Consider the following 21,866-nt stretch of genomic DNA (forward strand, 5'->3'; position numbering starts at 1 on the left):
CCTAACGTTCTCTCCTCTTTTCAATCTTTCCCCTCTCTTTTTTACGTCCCAACCTTAATACTTTTTCAGGTTGGAAGTTTTAGCTGAGAATTTATCATACATAGCCAAAATATACACTCTAATTTCGTAAATGTTAGTTTTTATAAAAACTAAATATATCCAAAATTTCAATACAATAGACTTCAATATCCTCAAAGTTAATAACAAACCCTAAATCCAAACAATATTAGATAAAATTATAGCAATTCCACCTGTTTATGAATGAACCTGAATTCATTTCCAAGAAAATTTGTTGTTTAACAATACCATCCACACCTCACAGTCTAATTGACACACCCCGTCCCAAAGGAGGGCGTGCTGGCCGTCACGTGAGTGTGACGTAACCATTTACACAGTTCGGAAGCTTTAAAAAAATACAATTACTATGATGAAATACCCGAGAGTGAGTCCTACTTTTGTAATTTCTGTCAGAACACCGCTGGATTCCTCGTAGCCACCAAAGCTCTGCAACTAGAACCTGGAGGGGCGCAAAACAAAATTGAGTGGGTCAATACAACAAGGTTTTTCGAAAACATTTCATTTAAAACATTTCTAACCCCTCGCTGTAAAACCTGTATACTTTCCCAGAAAATAACATAATAATATATAAACATATATATATCATCAAAATCTCAAATTACAATCCTTTAACGCTTTCCAGAAAGAATATGTCATGCCATGTCATATGCCAAAATATAATATAAATGCATCAATATAAATCAGGCGAAATAATAAATCAACCGGAGACCCTACAGTGGTCCTGTACGGCTGATTCTATAGCTCAATTTCCCATCCAGCCGGAGTCACCAACTGTGACCTGTACGGCCCTGCCGGAGTCACCACTGTGACCTGTACGGCACTACACTGCACATAAGTCGGAACTACCTATAGTAGTCTGTATGACTAATATGGTGAAATAATACGCTCTAGGGCTTCTCTCATCAATCATCTGTGCACATAATCTAAGGTCACCTACCAATCGGAACCCCTCTAATGGTCTGTACGACTGGCTTGTCGGAACCACCTCTAGTGGTCTGTACGACTAGCATCTACTTGGATCCAAGGTGAGCGTGTGATGCAGGGTGACTAACATAAGCACTAACACCAGAGGTGCAGGTTATGAGCTCTCAACATAATTCACATCATCATTCATTCATATAAACCATATAAACTCACCTGATACTCACATGTGCGTCCACAGCACCAATTCACATATATATATATATATATATATATGCATCAATATCAATTCATATAATTTTTTTATATGCATCATGGCAATTGAAAACATACTTTCATATAAATTCAATTTTTGGGACAATTAATAGTATATAGGTAATACGAAAAAAAAAAAATTGCCCACTCACCTGGAGTTCGCCCAACAACTCCGTAGCACCACACATCAAGGCGTCAAGACGATCAGCGCCTAGAACAATAATCAAATCCAACCTCAGAATTCATATTGATGGAATATATAACTTATATAAGACACGTCACTATGTAGTTCGGTCCGGACGATCTGCAACTCAGATTTCAAATCCATAACTTCCAGAGGTCCACAATATACCTCGGGGACATCATCCTAAAATTTCATTACCATCCAACGGTCGGATCTCCGTCAATTTCGGAAACCAAGTGACGGTTAACATTTTATTTTATGAACTTACAACTCCAATTCCGAAAGATCCGTAAATCGGATTCCCGATCCGTAAGTTCCTATAATCCTCAAATATTACGTATTACAACGTATCAAAGTTTGGTGACGATCCAACGGTCGGAACGTCAATTCACATTTTCACCTAACCACGAATCGAAACGAACTTAGGTTCAATTACTCAATTTACGTCCATCAATTATTAAAACTGAACCTAGAACCTTAAACACATGTTAAGAATGACATTGGCGGGCCATTGGCCACGCGCCGCCGCACGGGCCGCCGCAGGTGGCGGTCAGCCGCCCCGGTTCGTCGGAAAATCCAACTATTTCCAAAAATTCTCAAAAAATACATAATTAAAGATCTCAATGAGTAGAGCAACTTTCATACCTGTGGCCAAGGCCAATTTGGCCTGGAAACACTTCAAATTCATCAAATTCCGTGCGGACCCTAGAATTGGGTGAGCTTCAATTCGACCTCCAAACTGGTTCCAACGCCTCTACTACTTCTTGGGCTTTGTTCTAGGTCCTGAAGGAATGCTAATAGTGTTAGTAATTGAAAGAAAACATTTCAAGATTTGAAGAATTTAGACAAGAAAGTCGCGGCACCCGTGTGGGTGTTCTTCGCGAAATCACCACAAAATTCATTGATTTTTTGGGTGAAACGTGAAGAGGGAAGGCCTAGGTGTTAATTGGGAGTGGTACCTTGATCCAATTCGTCGGAAAATTGAACGAGAATGGCGAGAACCCGCCGATTTGAAGGCACGGGTCGCACGGGTCAAGGATGACCCGTTTCCTCCTTTTCCCCCGTTCACCACTCTCCCTCCTTTCCCTCCTTTCCTTCCTCTGGTTGGTCAGCTTCTCCCTCTCTCTTCTCCTGATTCGCTGGACTCCCTCATTTCTCTGCCGGAGCTCCGGCTCTCTCTTTTTCTGGTTAGGCAGTTTCTGCCCAATCCTCAATCTTCTTCTTCTTCTTCTTACGCGCACACACACACACCAAAAACCTTATTTCACTTAAATTTATTTATTTTTGTTTTTCCTTACATCCAAGCCATCCATTTAATCTTCATTAAATCTGGGCCATCCAAATTTTAATAATAAAATTTATAAAATGCCCCAACTTCAAACTTTAAAATCTTTTTCGTTATAACTCCAAATAACGAACCGTCTACGCCCACGCGTCCGTAGCGACGAGTACTTCGAGGATATGTCAAGAAAACAAATCTTAAATGGCACAACATGATGATTAACCTCGAATAATGCACGTACCTCAAAGGGCACTTTTGTAAAATCCTTTATTAAAACTTTAAAAATTCTTAAAATTAGGGACGGGCTGTCACAATCTACCCACCGTAAAAAAATTTCGTCCTCGAAATTTACACAATCTTTACAATCCATCGATATCCATAAAACAACTGGAACACATCCCTCTCATTCGATCTTTTGTCCCAAGTAGTTTATTCTGCTGAATGATTCCTCCATAAAACTTTTACCAAGTACACTGTCTTATTTCTCAGGACTTCCTCTTTCTATTCCAAAATAATCATGGGTTCCTCATTATAAGCCAAATCCGGATTAATCTCCAAGGCTGAACCGAAATCATATGCGACGAATCTGCTACTTTGTAACGAAGCATCAAAACATGAACTACACTATACACCTTATCCAATCCCGAGGGTACTCAAACTTGAAAGTATTTCACCAATTCCTTCAATAGTCAAAGACAGCCTGATGTACTTAGGATTTAACTTGTCTTCCATTTCGACCCGAACCGCACCTTTCCAAGGTAATAATTTCAAAAACATCAAATCTCTTGCATTACACGTCCGGTCAGTGGCATGTTTGTCTGTTAAGCTCTTCAGCCGATCTTGGCTCACTTCCAGGTTAGACTTAATTACTTGACTATTCTGAGTAGTCTCCTTCACTAACTCAGGGCCTTGAATACCATTCGTCCACAATTCAAACAATTTTTGAAACACAAGACACAGCTTTCCACGGCCTTATGGCGTTACTCTAAGGAACAAACTGAAAGGACCAACATACCCAAGAAGTTCAATAGACTCGTAAGCCCAAATCTCTTTTCCATAAGATAGATAAATAACTGTTGCACTTCTGGAAAGGTTACTGCTCTTCCATTGAAGAATATTGCGCTGATTTAGTAAGCCAATCAATTATCACCTCAATTTCATCATAACCATCTCATGAACGAGGAAACTTGCACACATAATCTATATTAATATTTTCTCATTTCCGCTGTGGAACGGGAAGTAACTACATCAATCCAAAAGACTTCTTTCTTCCGTTTTAACCTACTGACAGATGATACGCCTACTTACATACTCCACCATTTCTCTTTTCATACTCGGTCAATAGTAAAATGTTCGAATGATATGATACATTTTAATACCTTCAGGATGCCTTGTATAAGTTGAACCGTGCGCTTCATCCGAAATTGTTTTCTTTAATTCCATAACATTAGGTACATACATTTTGTTCTCTTGCATAGGCATGCCATCTGATTCTCTAACTCTGAGGTCCTTCTTTTTTCCGTTATTCCTTGCTTTAAATAAATTCTTGAATTTCTTCGTCAAACGTTTAAGTCTCGAGTACGACCTACCAAATAGGCCTAACTTGAAAATTAGCAAGTATGTTTTCTTTTCGATCTTCCATTCCTAACTTTACTCCAGTAGATCTTAAATCCACAAGAAGATGAACATGGCAATCGTACCAAGCATTAATTCTCACTCGGGTCTTCCTACTAAAAGCATTGGCCATAACATTTGCTCGATCACCCTAGTCGTGCAATCATAATCACTAAGCAACACAATCCACCTTCGTTGTATAAGATTAAGATACCTCTGAATAAACAAATATTGGAGACTCTTATGATTCATAAAAATCTTGCATTTCTCACCAATAATATAATGTCTCCATAACTTCAAAGTAAGAATGATAGCCGCCAATTCCAATCACAAGTAGGGTAATTCATCTCATGAGATCTCAATGGCCGTGAAGCATAGGCAATCATCCTACCATGTTGCATCAACACACATCCAAGAACATTCAAAGAAGTATCACTATAGACCACATAATTACCACTATCGTCTGGGAGTGCAAAAACAGATGCATGAGTGAGGGAATATTTTACTTGCAAGCTTTACTCACAATTTTTCATCCCACTCAAACTTAACCTCTTTTCTCATCAATCTCGCCAAGGGCAAAGCAATGATTAAAAAATCCTTTACAAACGTCTATAGTAGCCTGCTAGACCAAGAAAACTCAGTACCTCAGTGACGGCTCAAGGTTGTTCCCAATTTTCCCCAGTTGTCACTCATTGAGGAGCTATCTGAATACCTTGTGTAGATATCATATGTCCCAAAAATGCCACTTGATTCGTCCAAAATTGACATTTGCTAAACTTAGCATACAACCGAGGTTCCCTCAAACATTTTAACACCAACTCAAAATGACTAGTATGCTTTACTTTCATTAAGAGTATACCAGACCTCAACTCTTTCCTGGAAAACACATAGGCACCTCTAAGCTGATCAAACAATCATCAATGCGCGGCAATGGATAACGATTCTTATTCGTTACCCGATTCAATTACCTAATATCCATACATATTCTTAAAGTCCCGTCTTTCTTCCTTATAAACAAAGCTAGGGCTTTCCAAAGTAACGTACTAGGTTGATTGAAACCTTTGTCAACCAATACTTGTGACTGAATTTTCAATTCCTTTAGCTCTGTAGGAACCAATTTATAGCATAAAGTCTGTACTTGGAGACAATTCAATAATGAACACCACATCTCTGTCTGGTGGCAATCCATGTAAATCATTCCGGAAACACATTAGGAAAATGTCTACCACTCGTACGTCATCCACAATACTAGGAGTACGATCCTGCAACACCACATGAGCTAGGTATCCTTGGCAACCCTTTGATAATAATCTTTTTGCTCTCACAACAGAAATAACAGCATGCCTAACTCCACTTTGCTCAATCACAAAAGTAACCTTTGATAATCCAAGACAATGGAAAGTAACTGATTTCCCGTAGCAATCCATATTGGCACGATTAATGTAACCAATATGTGCCTAAAATCACATCAAAATCCACGATGTCTAGCGGGATACGATTCGCTGGCATAACTACTTCTTCCACCATCACTGGACACCCTGAATAGTCATAACAAACATAGAATGACCTACCTGTTTACTTGCTTAACGAATCCAACAAATAAGTTATGGGTATTACGGTCTGCAGCCCGCAATAACGATAACTCACTGTCGTCTCGATAAGTAAGCAACAATTCTTAAGGGTGCAATATTATCATTTTACTCCTCACAGGGAAAATACATATATACGCCTCGATCATGCTCATTCACTACTTCCTTTGGCAACATTGTCCATGATAAGAATTATATCAGCCGGAGTCAGCTAGAATGACCTGTACAGCTGAGTCTACAGCTCGATCATCCATGTTAGCACATAAGTCGGAGTCACTTATAGTGACCTGTACGACTTACCCATCAATTTTCCAAGTAATATGCCGAGGAAGACTGCTAGGTAACAACTGATCCTAGGGACAATTCATACCTCTATGTCTCATCTAACCACATGAACACATTCACAACTTCCCACACTCTCCAAAGTGCCTAATATTGTACCTACGGTGCAAAGATACATTTCCTCTACCAGAGTCACCTTGTCTCTGAAATCTGGGATCACTAGTAAATCTATCACTTCGCCTAGAACCAATGGCACTAAAACCTCAGCTGGGAAAATTAGCTATAATTTCACTTCTTTTGAAGCTCTGAGTCTTCCGAGGTCTTTGATATGACGGATCTTTAACTTTATCGTCTTTCTTCTGATTCTCATTCTTTTCTTATTTCTCTTTACTCTTGCTGATCATGTTCTCAAAGTCCTCAATGGTCAACAACATCTCGTAAACTCCTAATAAAAAGTACAATGAATAGGGGTCGCCAAAGAACGCCACTTCTTCTTATTATCCAGCCAAAAACGACATAACACCTCGACCGGATTAGCAACAACATCTGAATGGAAACAACGCAAGTCTGTAAACTCTTTATAATGATATGTCGGAGGAATGAACTTTTCCTTAAACAATTCTTTAAACGACTTCGAAACAACTGTTCTTCCTATAACATCGGATAACATTCCTATCTCCATCAGAATGTAGATTCAACATTCAGAAACTAGGTAGTCATCTCGACCCACCAGTCGGGAGGAAGATTCCCTTGACTTTGCATAATTCGAAACGTCTTTTCCCAAATGATTAAGCCATCGATCTGCTCCCTAGGTTCTTCATTTCCCTAAAGTGATTCAAATTTAACTTGTAACCAGTCTCAAAGGTTCCTTTAGATAATAGACTGAATCACAATGGCAATAGTTTCCCCCCAAACTACTATATCAGGGAAATTAGGCCCATCTGAACTACGTGGCTCGCTACGAGGCGGTATAATTCTGACAGAAGACACTAGGAAATTCTCAAGATGTCCAAAATTGCAACCTAGGCTCTGATACCAACTGACACACCCCGTCCCGAAGGAGGGCGTGCTGGCCGTCATGTGAGTGTGATGTAACCATTTACACAGTTCGGAAGCTTTAAAAAAATACAATTACTATGATGAAACACCCAAGGGTGAGTCCTACTTTTGTAACTTCTGTCAGAACACCGCTGGATTCCTCAGAGCCACCAAAGCTCTGCAACTAGAACCTGGAGGGGCGCAAAACAAAATTGAGTGGGTCAGTACAACAAGGTTTTTCGAAAACATTTCATTTAAAACATTTCTAACCCCTCGCTGTAAAACATGTATACTTTCCCAGAAAATAACATAATAATATATAAACATAAACATATATATATCATCAAAAGCTCAAATTACAATCCTTCAACGCTTTCCAGAAAGAATATGTCATGCCATGTCATATGCCAAAATATAATATAAATGCATCAATATAAATCAGGCGAAATAATAAATCAACCGGATACCCTACAGTGGTCCTGTACGGCTGATTCTATAGCTCAATATCCCATCCATCCGGAGTCACCAACTGTGACCTGTACGGCCCTGCCGGAGTCACCACGGTGACCTGTACGGCACTACACTGCACATAAGTCGGAACTACATATAGTAGTCTGTACGACTAATATGGTGAAATAATACGCTCTAGTGCTTCTCTCATCAATCATCTGTGCACATAATCGAAGGTCACCTACCAGTCGGAACCCCTCTAGTGGTCTGTACGACTGGCATGTCGGAACCACCTCTAGTGGTCTGTACGACTAGCATCTACTTGGATCCAAGGTGAGCGTGTGATGCTGGGTGACTAACATAAGCACTACCAGAGGTGCAGGTTATGAGCTCTCAACATAATTCACATCATCATTCATTCATATAAACCATATAAACTCACCTGATACTCACATGTGCGTCCACAACACCAATTCACATATATATATATATATGCATCAATATCAATTCATATAATTTTTTTATATGCATCATGGCAATTGAAAACATACTTTCATATAAATTCAATTTTTGGGACAATTAATAGTATATAGGTAATACGAAAAAAACAAAAACTGCCCACTCACCTGGAGTTCGCCCAACAACTCTGTAGCACCACACATCAAGGCGTCAAGACGATCAGCGCCTAGAACAATAATCAAATCCAACCTCAGAATTCATATCGATGGAATATATAACTTATATAAGACACGTCACTACGTAGTTCGGTCCGGACGATCTGCAACTCAGATTTCAAATCCATAACTTCCAGAGGTCCACAATATACCTCGGGGACATCATCCTAAAATTTCATTACCATCCAACGGTCGGATCTCCGTCAATTTCGGAAACCAAGTGACGGTTAACATTTTATTTTATGAACTTACAACTCCAATTCCGAAAGATCCGTAAATTGGATTCCCGATCCGTAAGTTCCTATAATCCTCAAATATTACGTATTACAAGGTATCAAAGTTTGGTGACGATCCAATGGTCGGATCGTCAATTCACATTTTCACCTAACCACGAATCGAAACGAACTTAGGTTCAATTACTCAATTTACGTCCATCAATTATTAAAACTGAACTTAGAACCTTAAACACATGCTAAGAATAACATTGGCGGGCCATTGGCCACGCGCCGCCGCACGGGCCGCCGCAGGTGGCGGTCGGCCGCCCCGGTTCGCCGGAAAATTCAACTATTTCCAAAAATTCTCAAAACATACATAATTAAAGATCTCAATGAGTAGAGAAATTTTCATACCTGTGGCCAAGGCCAATTTGGCCTGGAAACACTTCAAATTCATCAAATTCCGTGCGGACCCTAGAATTGGGTGAGCTTCAATTCGACCTCCAAACTTGTTCCAACGCCTCTACTACTTCTTGGGCTTTGTTCTAGGTCCTGAAGGAATGCTAATGGTGTTAGTAATTGAAAGAAAACATTTCAAGATTTGAAGAATTTAGACAAGAAAGTCGCGGCACCCGTGTGGGTGTTCTTCGCGAAATCACCACGAAATTCATTGATTTTTGGGGTGAAACGTGAAGAGGGAAGGCCTAGGTGTTAATTGGGAGTGGTACCTTGATCCAATTCGTCGGAAAATTGAACGAGAACGGCGAGAACCCGCCGATTTGATGGCACGGGTCGCACGGGTCAAGGATGACCCGTTTCCTCCTTTTCCCCCGTTCACCACTCTCCCTCCTTTCCCTCCTTTCCTTCCTCTAGTTGGTCAGCTTCTCCCTCTTTCTTCTCCTGATTCGCTGGACTCCCTCCTTTCTCTCCCGGAGCTCCGGCTCTCTCTTCTTCTGGTTGGGCAGTTTCTGCCCAATCCTCAATCTTCTTCTTCTTCTTCTTCTTACGCGCACACACACACACCAAAAACCTTATTTCACTTAAATTTATTTATTTTTGTTTTTCCTTACATCCAAGCCATCCATTTAATCTTCATTAAATCTGGGCCATCCAAATTTTAATAATAAAATTTATAAAATGCCCAAACTTCAAACTTTAAAATCTTTTTCGTTATAACTCCAAATAACGAACCGTCTACGCCCACGCGTCCGTAGCTATGAGTACTTCGAGGATATGTCAAGAAAACAAATCTTAGATGGCACAACATGATGATTAACCTCGAATAATGCACGTACCTCAAAGGGCACTTTTGTAAAATCCTTTATTAAAACTTTAAAAATTCTTAAAATTAGGGACGGGCTGTCACACTAATCCCCACCTCCCAATCAATCATAAATATTTTGTTTTACTTATGATTTTGGTTTTGCAATAAAAACTGGAATTTGTTTGTTTAAATGCAATTGTGATGGGCTTTTGACAAAAGGAAGAGCTCTTGATGATCGGCGAACATATGGCAACATGCCGTCGTCGCTCCCAATTAGCTAGACCCTCTTCAACTTTGCCAATATATTTCCTTTTGATTTGTTAAGTTTCCAAGGCATACCGAAAGTATAAGAAAAAAAATTAATTATTATTTTAATTATTTTAATTGAACATTTAAAAACAATATGAAGGAGAAGGATAAGCAAAGGCCAGAAGGGGAAAAGGTTGTGGCGGTGGGTGGTTCGACAACTAAGCAATCTTGTTGTGAGTTTGAATAAAAATGAATTCCAACGATTTTAAGTGTTGTGTAATTTGATTTTAATTTGTAGTGCAATTTGATTTTAATTTGTAGTGCAATTTGATTTTTTTAAGCATGTTTTATGTTATAATTGATAGTTTTTATAAAAAAATGACATTTATGAAATTAGAGGCTGAATATTGGTTATATATATGACAAATTCTTGTTTTAGCTCTTATAAGTATAATTTCTCATTATCACTTATTATTACGGTCTAGTGGTATCTCTCTAAGTAAGAGGACCTATGTTCAATTCTCGTCAAATGCAAAGTTGAACCACATTATTATGGTATGTCTATTATAAGGCTTAGCCCACTTCCCCACCTTCTTAGTGTAGATAATATCGTTTGTTAAAAAAAGAGTATAATTTCTCATTTATTTGCATTTTTATTTTTCATTTATTTGCATTTTTATGTGAATTTAAATTTAAAAATTGTACATCACGTGTTTTTATGTAAATAGTGAAAAAAAATTATTTTTGAAGTTATTAACTTTTTAACATACATATTGTCACATTCCTGCCCGGGCCCCTACCACATCCTAAGCTCGACTCCACCGTAGCACGATATTGTTTGCTTTGGGTCCCAACCACGCCCTCAAATTTTTTTTCTGGGAACTCACATGAGAACTTTCCAGTGGATCACCCATCATGGGATTGTTCTCGCGAGAACTCGCTTAACTTCGGAGTTCCGATGGAACCAAAAACCAGTGAGCTCCCAAAATGCCTCGTGCTATGTAGAGATATGAATATACATATAAGGCTTACAAGATCCACTCCCATGGGCGATGTGGGATGTTATAATCCACCCCCCTTAGGGGCCCAACGTCCTCGGCACACTTCAGACTAGGAATTGGCTCTGATATCAAATTGTCACCTCCCGGCCCGGGCCCCCACCACATCCCGGACTCGACTCCACCGTAGCACGATATTGTCCGCTTTGGGCCCCGACCACACCCTCACGGTTTTGTTTCTGAGAACTCACACGAGAACTTCTCAGTGAGTCACCCATCACGGGATTGCTCTCACGCAAACTTGCTTAACTTCGAAGTTTCGATGGAACCCAAAGCCAATGAGCTCCCAAAATGCCTCGTGCTAGGTAGAGATAAGTGTTGGAAATGTGCCCTAAAGCCAATCATGTGATGATACTTTACGGACATTTCACATGTTAAACTAATCCAGTTTAACATATAAAGGGCATAAATTATTGTTTGAGCCGTCTCATATAAATGTTATATGCTTAAACGATAAAGTCCAAGGAATATGTGATTGGGAGAATGTAATCTAATGAAGTTGGATTCTTGAGACCATTCTTTCGTAGACACATCCTAAACGTTCCTGATCATAGGATTGCCAATTGGGCATTGACAGTCCGTTAAGATCGGTACGTACTATGTCTTCTCTCAGGGAGAGTGATTAGTCTCGAATCATTGGTGTGTGTGACATCAAGACAAGTACGGTAGGTGCTCAATAGAGAATGAGTTCACTGAACGCGATCAACGAAGAGTTCTCATATTCCATGTCACATGAGAACTCATGGTTGGGATAATGCAAATTAGTCCTTTGACCTGAGGCATCATAGTTGTCTTGTGGTTAAGACCTTGATCTTTGATTATGTCAAAGTCACTCCATCAAGAGGGTGTCCACGGCATCGTTGGGGTCAAGCCGCTTAGCTATGGAGACAAGTGAATGCGCAACAAGGGATCTCTAACCTTCAAGCCGCTTGAAGGAGAATACTCTCTGATATGATTTGAATCTCTGATCAGAGTATGAATGAGATTTGGGAATGTGTTCCTAATCACATTCAAGGTAATCATATAAGCACAAGACACACATTGGATAGTAGACATGAGAAAATAAACTATCAAACCAAACAATGTGGTCAAGAGTATTAGATTAGAGAAGGACCGTATTGCATTTGTAATCTCGAACTGAATAGGTTCTCTAACTTCTTCTGATTAGCTTGGGTAACCATGATATGCTGCTAGGTGTCACTCATGGTTTGTGGAAGCCCTAAACGTGTATAATCACTAAAGGGAGAATTGAAAATAGTTTCAATTCACAATCGATGTAAAATGGTTTTAATCGCCCACTACCTCGCTAAAAGGAACCTAATGGATCGCACACCGTGAAAGGTGGAGATTGGAGATTAAACGGAAATGAGTAAGAATGATTAAATGGTTTAATCATTTAATTATGGCAAAGATTAATTAATATGTTAATTAATCAAACGAAAAAGTTCGTTAAAGACTTCGGGATAGTTTTGGACCTTAAGGCCCAATGGGCTTCGAACGTCAAGCCCATTAACTTAAGTTGTATGACAATTTAATGAATAAAGATTCATTAAAGCCCAAAAGCCCAAACATCCCTAAATGGCCAGCCATGATGAAATGAATTAGGGTTTTGGTTGTTTAGGTCACTTAAAGAAGTGACTATATAAATGACTTTATAACTAAAATTCATTAAGGAAATATTAAGTGTTTATTTTGGGGGAAAATTGGTGAGAATTGTCTCTTCATTTTCTCTCTAAATAGGCCAACACCTTGGAGGGTACATCTAGCAATCCTACTACTCCAAGGTCACTCATTTCTTCTACAATCGAACCTTGGTGTCGAGAATTAGAGGTTCTCAATTTTGGGAACTTGGAGAACCTATTCTTCCATCCAAATCCATGGATCTAAGAAGCAAGGAATGAAGGCCCCTATCTCTTTGGGTGATTAGCCTTTGCTTATGCAAAGAGGAATCTACAAAGGTATTAATTTCAACTCACTTTGTTTTTGAGTTGATTATTGGTTCACCAATCTACTAGGCTTGAATTTCATGGGTAAATGTTTTGTATTTGAGTACATGTAAGCATGATTCCGCCTTTAATTGTTAATTGCATGCTATATGATGTTGCTCAAATGAACATGTTTTCAAAATATTTCCTTCAATAAGAATATACGTATAAGGCTTACATGATCCACTCCGCTGAACAATGTGAAATGTTACACATATCCCACCATTTATATAATACCATAAAATGTATCACCTCATATATAATGGTCACACTGAAAATCTATCTTGCTTAGCACCGTAGTTGTCCGTCCCCACATCCCCCAAATAGGAAAAATGAGCATATTCACAAAGGTCGGTCAACGAGGATGATTTCCCAGAGCATTTGACTGGTTGTATGATCCCATGAGGAAATTAAGGAGATTTTCAGAAAAAGAGACAAAGATTCGACATGGGTTTCTCCATTATAAGGCTTAGCCCACTCCCCCACCTTCTTAGTGTAGATAATATCGTTTGTTAAAAAAAGAGTATAATTTCTCATTTATTTGCATTCTTATGTGAATTTAAATTTAAAAATTGTACATCACGTATTTTTATGTAAGTGTTGGAAAATTTTATTTTTTAAGTTATTAACTTTTTAACATACATAGTCACATCCCGGCCCGGGCCCCCACCACATCCCGAGCTCGACTCCACCGTAGCACGATATTATCTGCTTTAGATCCCGACCACGCCCTCACGATTTTGTTTCTAGGAACTCACATGAGAACTTTCCAGTGGATCACACATCATGGAATTGTTTTCGCGAGAACTCGTTTAACTTCGGAGTTCCGATGGAACCCAAAACCAGTGAGTTCCCAAAAGGTCTCGTGCTATGTAGAGATAGGAATATACATATAAGGCTTACAAGATCCACTCCCCTGGGCGATGTAGATTGTAACAATCCACCCCCCTTAGGGGCCTGACGTCCTCAGCACACTTAAGGCTAGGGATTGGCTCTGATACCAAATTGTCACCTCCCGGCCTGGGCCCCCACCACATCCCGGACTCGACTCCACCGTAGCACGATATTGTCCGCTTTGGGCCTGACCATGCCCTCACGGTTTTGTTTCTGGGAACTCACACCATAGCACGATATTGTCCGCTTTGGGCCCCGACCACGCCCTTACGGTTTTGTTTCTGAGAACTCACACGAGAACTTCTCAATGAGTCACCCATCACGGGATTGCTCTCGCGCGAACTCGCTTAACTTCGAAGTTCCGATGGAACCCAAAGCTAGTGAGCTCTCAAAAGGCCTCCAAACTCATACTTTCCTTCTCCTTTAGTACAAAAATAAAATATAAAACCTTTATAAAAATATAAAGTCAAAAATAGATATATAATGACATAACGTTAAAAATACCTATATAAAAATGTAAAGTTAAAATAATTGTACTGGAACTAAGACTGAAAATATAAAGTTTTTCACCTATGCATTTGTAGCGTCACGTACTCCGAGAATAAGCGTGTAGTATCTTTGGATTAAGTCCAAACAATAAATAAATAAATAAATATACTAATGTAAACAGACCTACTTATCCAATTGCTTAATGAATCCAACAAATAAGATATCAATATTACAATCTGCAGCCCGCAATACCGACAACTCACAATTGTACACCACGTGTTTTTATGCAAGTGGTGAAAATTTTTATTTTTTAAGTTATTAACTTTTTAACATACATATTGTCACATCCCAACCCAGGCCCCCACCACATCCCGAGCTCGACTCCACCGTAGCATGATATTGTCTGCTTTGGGTCTCGACCACGTCCTCACGATTTTTTTTCTGGGAACTCACACGAGAACTTTCTAGTGGATCACCCATCATGAGATTGTTCTCGCAAGAACTCGCTTAATATCGGAGTTCCGATGGAACCCAAAACCAGTGAACTCCCAAAAGGCCTTGTGCTATGTAGAGATAGGAATATACATATAAGGCTTACAAGATCCACTCCTCTGGACTATGTGGGATGTTACAATCCACCCCCCTTAGGGGCCCGACGTCCTTGACACACTTCAAGCTAGGGATTGGCTTTGATACCAAATTATCACCTCTCGGCCCAGGCCCCACCACATCCCGAGCTCGACTCCACCGTAGCACGATATTGTCCGCTCTTGGCCTCGACACACCCTCACGGTTTTGTTTTTGGGAACTCAGACGAGAACTTCTCAGTGGGTCACCCATCATGGAATTGTTCTCGTGCGAACTCGCTTAACTTCGAAGTTTCGATGGAACCCAAAGCCAATGAGCTCCCAAAAAACCTCGTGCTAGGTAGAGATAAGAATATACATATAAGGCTTACAGAATCCACTCCCCTGAGCGATATGGGATGTTACACTTATATCCCACTATTTATATAATGACATATAATGTATCACCCCTCCTATCCTATGATCACACTGAAAATCTATTTTGATTAGCACCGTAGCTGTCCGTCCCCACATCCCCCAAACGGGAAAAACGAGCATATTCACAAAGGTCGGCCAACGAGGATGATTTCCCAGAGCGTTTGACCGGTTGTATGATCCCATGAGGAAATTAAGGAGATTTTCAGAAAAAGAGACAAAGATTCGACATGGGTTTCTCCAAAGACAATCTTAAAGGCGTTCTTCTGGCTTTGCTTTCAAGTGGCTTCATCGGGGCAAGCTTTATCATCAAGAAGAAAGGCCTCAGAAAAGCCGCAGCTGCTTCTGGAGTCAGAGCTGGTGATTTATTTATTTATTTATTTCTATTTTTCGTTCAAATTTCGGTTTTCCTTTCACGGATTTTGATTCTCTGAAATGGGTGTTCATTGATTCTTGATTTTTGTAGGGTATGGCGGGTATTCTTACCTCTTGGAGCCTCTTTGGTGGGTGGGATTTATTACCAGTAAGTTTTCATGTCTGTTTTTTCATTTTTTGTTGTATGTTTTGATCTTTCAGAAGCCAACGTATTCTTTGCAAATTGTTGTCGTATGAAACTTTATAGTCATTGGTCTTATCGTTGACATGGATTCTAAATTATGATTGTTTGGTCTGTTATCATCATTCATGTTTCATTTTGCAATTGAGATCAAGTGCTTTTCAATGGCAATAATTCTCCTTCACCGTGGAAGTTTCGTTTCTGTTTGATTTTAGCTATTGATGGTATCCAATGTCACTATGTCAGCGCTTTGAGATTCATTTTGTTCATTTAAATTCCACTGATGGCTAACAGAATCTGTCTTGATTTTTGATTTTTGATATAGTGATCGTTGGAGAGATTGCAAACTTCGTTGCATATGCATTTGCTCCAGCTGTTCTTGTTACCCCTCTCGGTGCGTTAAGTATAATTGTCAGGTAACTGTTTATATATTTGTTTTGTCCGTGCTTGGTTACTCCTATATACTTTTATCATGTCCTATGGCTATGGTGATGTTAAGAATTACTAATAATGTTTTAAATTTTTTGAATGGGATGATGTAGTGCTGTGCTTGCGCATTTTATCTTGAAGGAGAGGCTGCACCGCCTTGGAGTTTTGGGCTGCGTAATGTGCATTTCCGGGTCAGTCATAATTGTTATCCATGCACCACAGGAACATTCTATCACTTCAGTTCTTGAAATATGGAGCATGGCAACTCAACCAGGTTTGATATAGGCTCATTCACTTTATTTTAATTTCTATATCTCTTTGTTCTTTTGAATTATATGATCGTTCAATGAAAATTAACAATGTATACTTTCTATTTCAGCTTTCTTGCTTTATGTGGGTTCAGTGATTGTTCTGGTTTTCATACTGGTCTTCCATTTTGTGCCACAATGTGGGCACACGAATGTGCTAGTTTTCACGGGCATTTGTTCATTGATGGGTTCTCTCTCGGTAAAATGTTTGAATTACTGATAGTCATAGTTCTTTTCTGCCTTACTGTATTGAGTGCCTCTCATATCAAACTGTGGTGTTCTACACCAAAAAGGAGAAAAGAAACTAATTTTTGCACTGAGCTCCTCTTATTCCTGTCTTACTGTACTTAAACAACCATGGTTGATAGGGATGTAAGCGTTTAAAATTTTAAAATGTAGGCGCAAAGTTCACACGTGGCATGCGTTTAAATTGTTTTAATATTAATATGTAATATCTTCATGCTCGTATTCATCCTAAAGGGAACAGATGTTTATATAAAAAACCATACAGGTGGAGCCTGGGTTGGTTATTGATACATAATGATATTGGTCAATCTGATTCCTTGGTTTGATGAAGATGAATGTCTGTTAGCACTTCATTCTTGAGTCCCTCTGCACCCGAGTCTGCTTTTATTGAATTCTTGTAATGCAATTATTTCCTTTCAGTTTTCATTATATACTGCATCTCATGTCATATATATTTATTACTTTTCATGATTTTGCAGGTGATGAGTGTTAAAGCCCTAGGAACTGCTCTGAAGTTAACTTTTGAGGGGAAGAATCAGTTAATCTATCCAGAGACGTGGTTTTTTATGTTGGTTGTAGCTACATGTGTCATCACCCAAATGAATTATCTGAATAAGGTTAGAAATTCTATTACATTGTGAATATGTTAGATATGGGCAATCGTTGTCTGATTTATGGGAGTCTTCTATTTAGAAGAATTACAGGCAGCTTTGTCTTTGTATTTTATACTTAACAACTCAACTCTGAATTTTCAGGCACTTGACACATTCAACACTGCGGTTGTGTCCCCTATTTATTACGTCATGTTTACCACGCTGGCAATCATTGCCAGTGTCATAATGTTTAAGGTATTGTTAAGTGATGGTGTTATGCCTCTTTGCCAAGTCTATAGCATCAGTTCCAAGTTGCATTGTTGTTAATATGATTGATGTTTAACAGAAGGCATGAATCGGGAATGTGACTTCAAAGTATACTCTGAAAAGCAGCTCAAGCTCAGCCTTGAGTGGAGTAGTAATATTTCAACCGGAGTCAAGCAAAGACTGCCACCCCAATTAAAAAACCCATGCTTTTTGTGAACCCAAGACAAGTTCATTATGTTAGTTGACGTGAAAAAAAAATGTTGTTTTATGAATGGATTGGGATCGGCAAGGGACTTAATAGAAAACCTGCTAAAGAGTACAACAGCAGTGCGCTACTGTCTATACTTCAAAATACCCTATTAGAATTTATAAAACTTAGGCATCCGGTACTCCTGATCTTAATTCTAGGGCCCTGACTTTTATGGCAGGGATATTTCTATACAATTTATATCAGAATTCTAATTTAGATACTCAGTTTTTACTGCTGAACTGTGACTCATATCTACACTGAATAAAAAAGAAACAGTCTAGCAGAATACTATTTGTTCTTCCAAAACAACCGGTTACTAATTGCAGATTTAGTTGATGACTGTAATTACATGCTACAATTTATGATCTTAGGATTGGGATGACCAAAGTGGGGCAGCCATCATATCAGAAATATGTGGATTTATTGTTGTATTATGTGGAACCATCGTATTGCATTCGACGAGAGAGTTTGATAGAAGCTCGTCTTTTCGAGGTATGAGACCAATCTGCTATTTATTTTTATTTTTTCTGTTATCTAGTATCATATATTTCCTAACCACTTTACTCTCTTAAACGCAGGTAGTTATATGCCTGTGTCGCCTTCATTATCCGCGCGACTTTGTAATGGGAATGGAGAATTATCGAAGCATGAAGAAGAAAACGGCTCACCTTCTGAGGAAATTTGCTTAAGAAGACCAGAATTGTACTAGATCGTATCTCCTAGGATGACACCATCCCATTCCATCATGGGCAAGGAAGAAGTAGCAGAAGTTGCCCCGTTCTGGTCAAGTCCAGATATAAAATGGCCGAAGCAGCAGAAGTTGTTCAGGTGGTGGACGTTTCTCAACTGCTAGTGGTTTTGCTGTGTAGACTAGAGGGAGGACAAATGGAATGACAATTTATGCTGAGTTTCGCCAGGGCTTCATATACAGTTTGTCCAAGATTCCTGGCTTTAATGGGTGGTTTGTTCACTCTATGAAATAAGGAAATATAGCTTTAAAATCAGATGAAGCACCAACAGACACCTGGATTTATAAAGGCTGGACATTGTCCTTACCAAGATTATGAACTGCGGTGAAAACTGATTTACGGAGCCCAGGTCAGTTGAGATGTTGGAAGTTCCTACACAATTTTTCAGGTGTCTTCGGAAATAGATTATGGTAGCTTTCGCTTGATTCTTTTTTTCTTTTGGAAGAGGGTGTGGTGGTACTTTCTCTGTTTTTATGTCTCTTATTCTTTTAGCTATTACATGACACGTCTATGTAGAGTTGTTATCAGATTTTGATTGTACCTTTTGAAGATTGACCGAGTTGGATCCTGAAATCTTTTTAGGGATGCAATATAACTTGATGTTTGTGGGGGCCAAAATATTTGGTACTTGTAAGAACGGTGTTGTAAAATGGGATTAGGATAGGGTTAGGTTACGAGAAGATTTAACCACCACACGATGCCCTAGTAATTAGAAACGAATTTCAAGTCTGTATTTCACACAGCACGTTTTGGGTTTGGCCAGGGAGAGACCAAAATGCCTATGAGCTCTTTCGATACCCAAAAGGGTAGACTGCAGTGATGAAGTCACCAGCTGGTCTCTCTTTTTTTTTTTTTTTTTTTTTTAATTTAGTAACCAAACTACCCACCAAATGCATGTTGTACGCGTTTGGAGTTCGTTCCACCAAATGTGTCGACTTCAATCATGATATATGTGGTGGTATTTCATCATGATAATAAAAATTGTCAAACACAAAAACATAGATGCATAAGGAAGAACCAAATGAAAGGAAGACAATGATGCCTTTTTTTTTTTTAAGGATAATATCAGAGAATTTAAAATTTTAAACTAAATGATGTGTTACTAATGAAAAATAAATACGTTAATCAACACTCAACACTCAAGTAATAATCTCAAAAAATAATCATTAGTCTTTTTAGCATTACCCTTCTTTTTCATATTGGTAATACTAGGGAAACCAAATTTTTTTAACCAAATGACGTGGATATTTACTTAAGTATTGATAAATGTGCTTATTTTCTATTGGTGACACATCATTTATTTTACAAATGGGAACTTTTATTAGCACTTCAAAAATCTCATTTTGCACTTCTCACAAGTGTATTTTTCTTTCTAAATATAGAATGATTGGAATGACAAATGAGAATTTTAGAGCGCCAGTAATAATTTCCTTATAAATTTAGTTTTAAATTTTCATATTCCTAGCATTATTCTTTTAATAATATACTTAGTTGTATCATTAGTTTATAAATTCTTTAAAAATGATTTTTATGGTTAGTGGCCCAATATGATTGGATTAGTCAGATCTACACGTGCTAGGAAAATATAGTAATAAAAATTTTGACAGAAATTGGACGGTAGAAATATGCTCAATCAAACAGTACAATATCCCTATCGTATATATTGGTATATTCTATATTAAATATATATATTTTTGTATTATTATTCTATATAAGTTAAAAAAAATTAAGTTATATTCATTTATTTACTTTTATTATAAGAGTTTCTTATTATCATTAATAGGATAAATTTTACTTAACATGTTGTTGTCCAAAATTAAAATCAACTAGTATAGTATTAGTATAGGTAGGCAATAAGACATCCCTACAATTATGAAAAATATGAAATAATATATAAACACTCGTGATTCATCATTCCTCCATGAGTAGATAATGGTTATACTTACATTATCATTTAGATTTTTAAAACCCTCCAAACCGTCATGAATAGTGTTCTTTATTTGAGTGTAAAATTAATAATAATTATTGCAAAAGTGTAAGAAATGTAAAAAAAAAAAAAAAAATATATATATATATATATATACACACAATCACTCGTAGTGACAAGCTTTACAACTTTCGTGAAGGGTTCAACTTCGAAATCCAACACAATAATCTATAAACATTAAATTTGTATTTAACCGTCGATTGTCGTTTAAGCTTTATTTTTTATATTGAATTTCATTTTTAAAATATTCTTTTTTCAAAACATGATCTTCTAGAGGGTGTAGGAAGATGAACGGTTCAGATCTTTGATATCACGTCCTGATATTTACGATTAATTGAAATATGAGTTGATGTTATATAGTTTGTAGATACTTTATAAACACCAAGCAATATTTTCACTAACGGTAACACTTTGAACATAATATAAACGATCCAAACCATTCATCTTCTTGTATCCTCTAATATATTATGTTTTCAAAAAATAAAATATGAAAAAACAAAATTTGGTGAGAAAAATGAAGCATAAATGTAAACAACAATCGACGGTTAAATTTTGATCTATGATTTATATTATTATAGTGGCACATTTCAAAGTTAAGCCCTTTATAAAAGTTGTAAAGCTTGTCATTACGAGCGTTTATATATTTTTTCTATATTTTTCACACTTCTACATTAGCATAGGATAAATGGGGAGAGAGTGCTCATGTAGAAAGCCTCATTGAAAATATCATCAATATAACTCTTGAAGACAATATATCAAGTCAAATTTCCAATACCTTTTCCCATGGTGATTGATGAAAATTGAAGAGTTTGATTGTAAGAAAATGTGCAAGGTTCCAAACCTTGAAACATAACTCCCTTAATTTTGCAAATCTTTTGAACATTTGATATTTTGTAATGTTCTAATGTTTATTTTTTATTTTTATTATGCTCTTATTTTGGGTATGTAAATATGTAATA

General features: G+C 37.9%; 1 protein-coding gene and 1 long non-coding RNA gene across 2 annotated transcripts; one reads left to right on the top strand and one right to left on the bottom strand.

Annotated features, from left to right (window-relative positions):
- Positions 1–313: 313 nt before the first annotated feature.
- Positions 314–9,583, bottom strand: LOC139194237 (uncharacterized). Its single transcript, XR_011578996.1, has 7 exons — positions 9,311–9,583; positions 8,997–9,134; positions 8,320–8,378; positions 2,398–7,434; positions 2,084–2,221; positions 1,407–1,465; positions 314–517 (listed from the first exon to the last, which is right to left on the bottom strand). It is a non-coding gene; the product is annotated as an uncharacterized lncRNA (long non-coding RNA).
- Positions 9,584–15,578: 5,995 nt separating this feature from the next.
- Positions 15,579–19,538, top strand: LOC103426884 (probable magnesium transporter NIPA6). The gene is made up of 9 exons (XM_008364969.4): positions 15,579–15,882; positions 15,989–16,045; positions 16,404–16,494; positions 16,621–16,781; positions 16,887–17,014; positions 17,541–17,678; positions 17,817–17,909; positions 18,543–18,663; positions 18,750–19,538. Exons 1-9 carry the CDS (start codon positions 15,753–15,755, stop codon positions 18,878–18,880), a joined length of 1,050 nt encoding a protein of 349 aa, XP_008363191.3. The 5' UTR covers positions 15,579–15,752; the 3' UTR covers positions 18,881–19,538.
- The last annotated feature ends 2,328 nt before the right edge of the window (positions 19,539–21,866 follow it).

The sequence above is a fragment of the Malus domestica genome, chromosome 03 (assembly GCF_042453785.1).
Source record: "Malus domestica chromosome 03, GDT2T_hap1".
In the NCBI taxonomy this organism is placed as follows: Eukaryota; Viridiplantae; Streptophyta; class Magnoliopsida; order Rosales; family Rosaceae; genus Malus; species Malus domestica.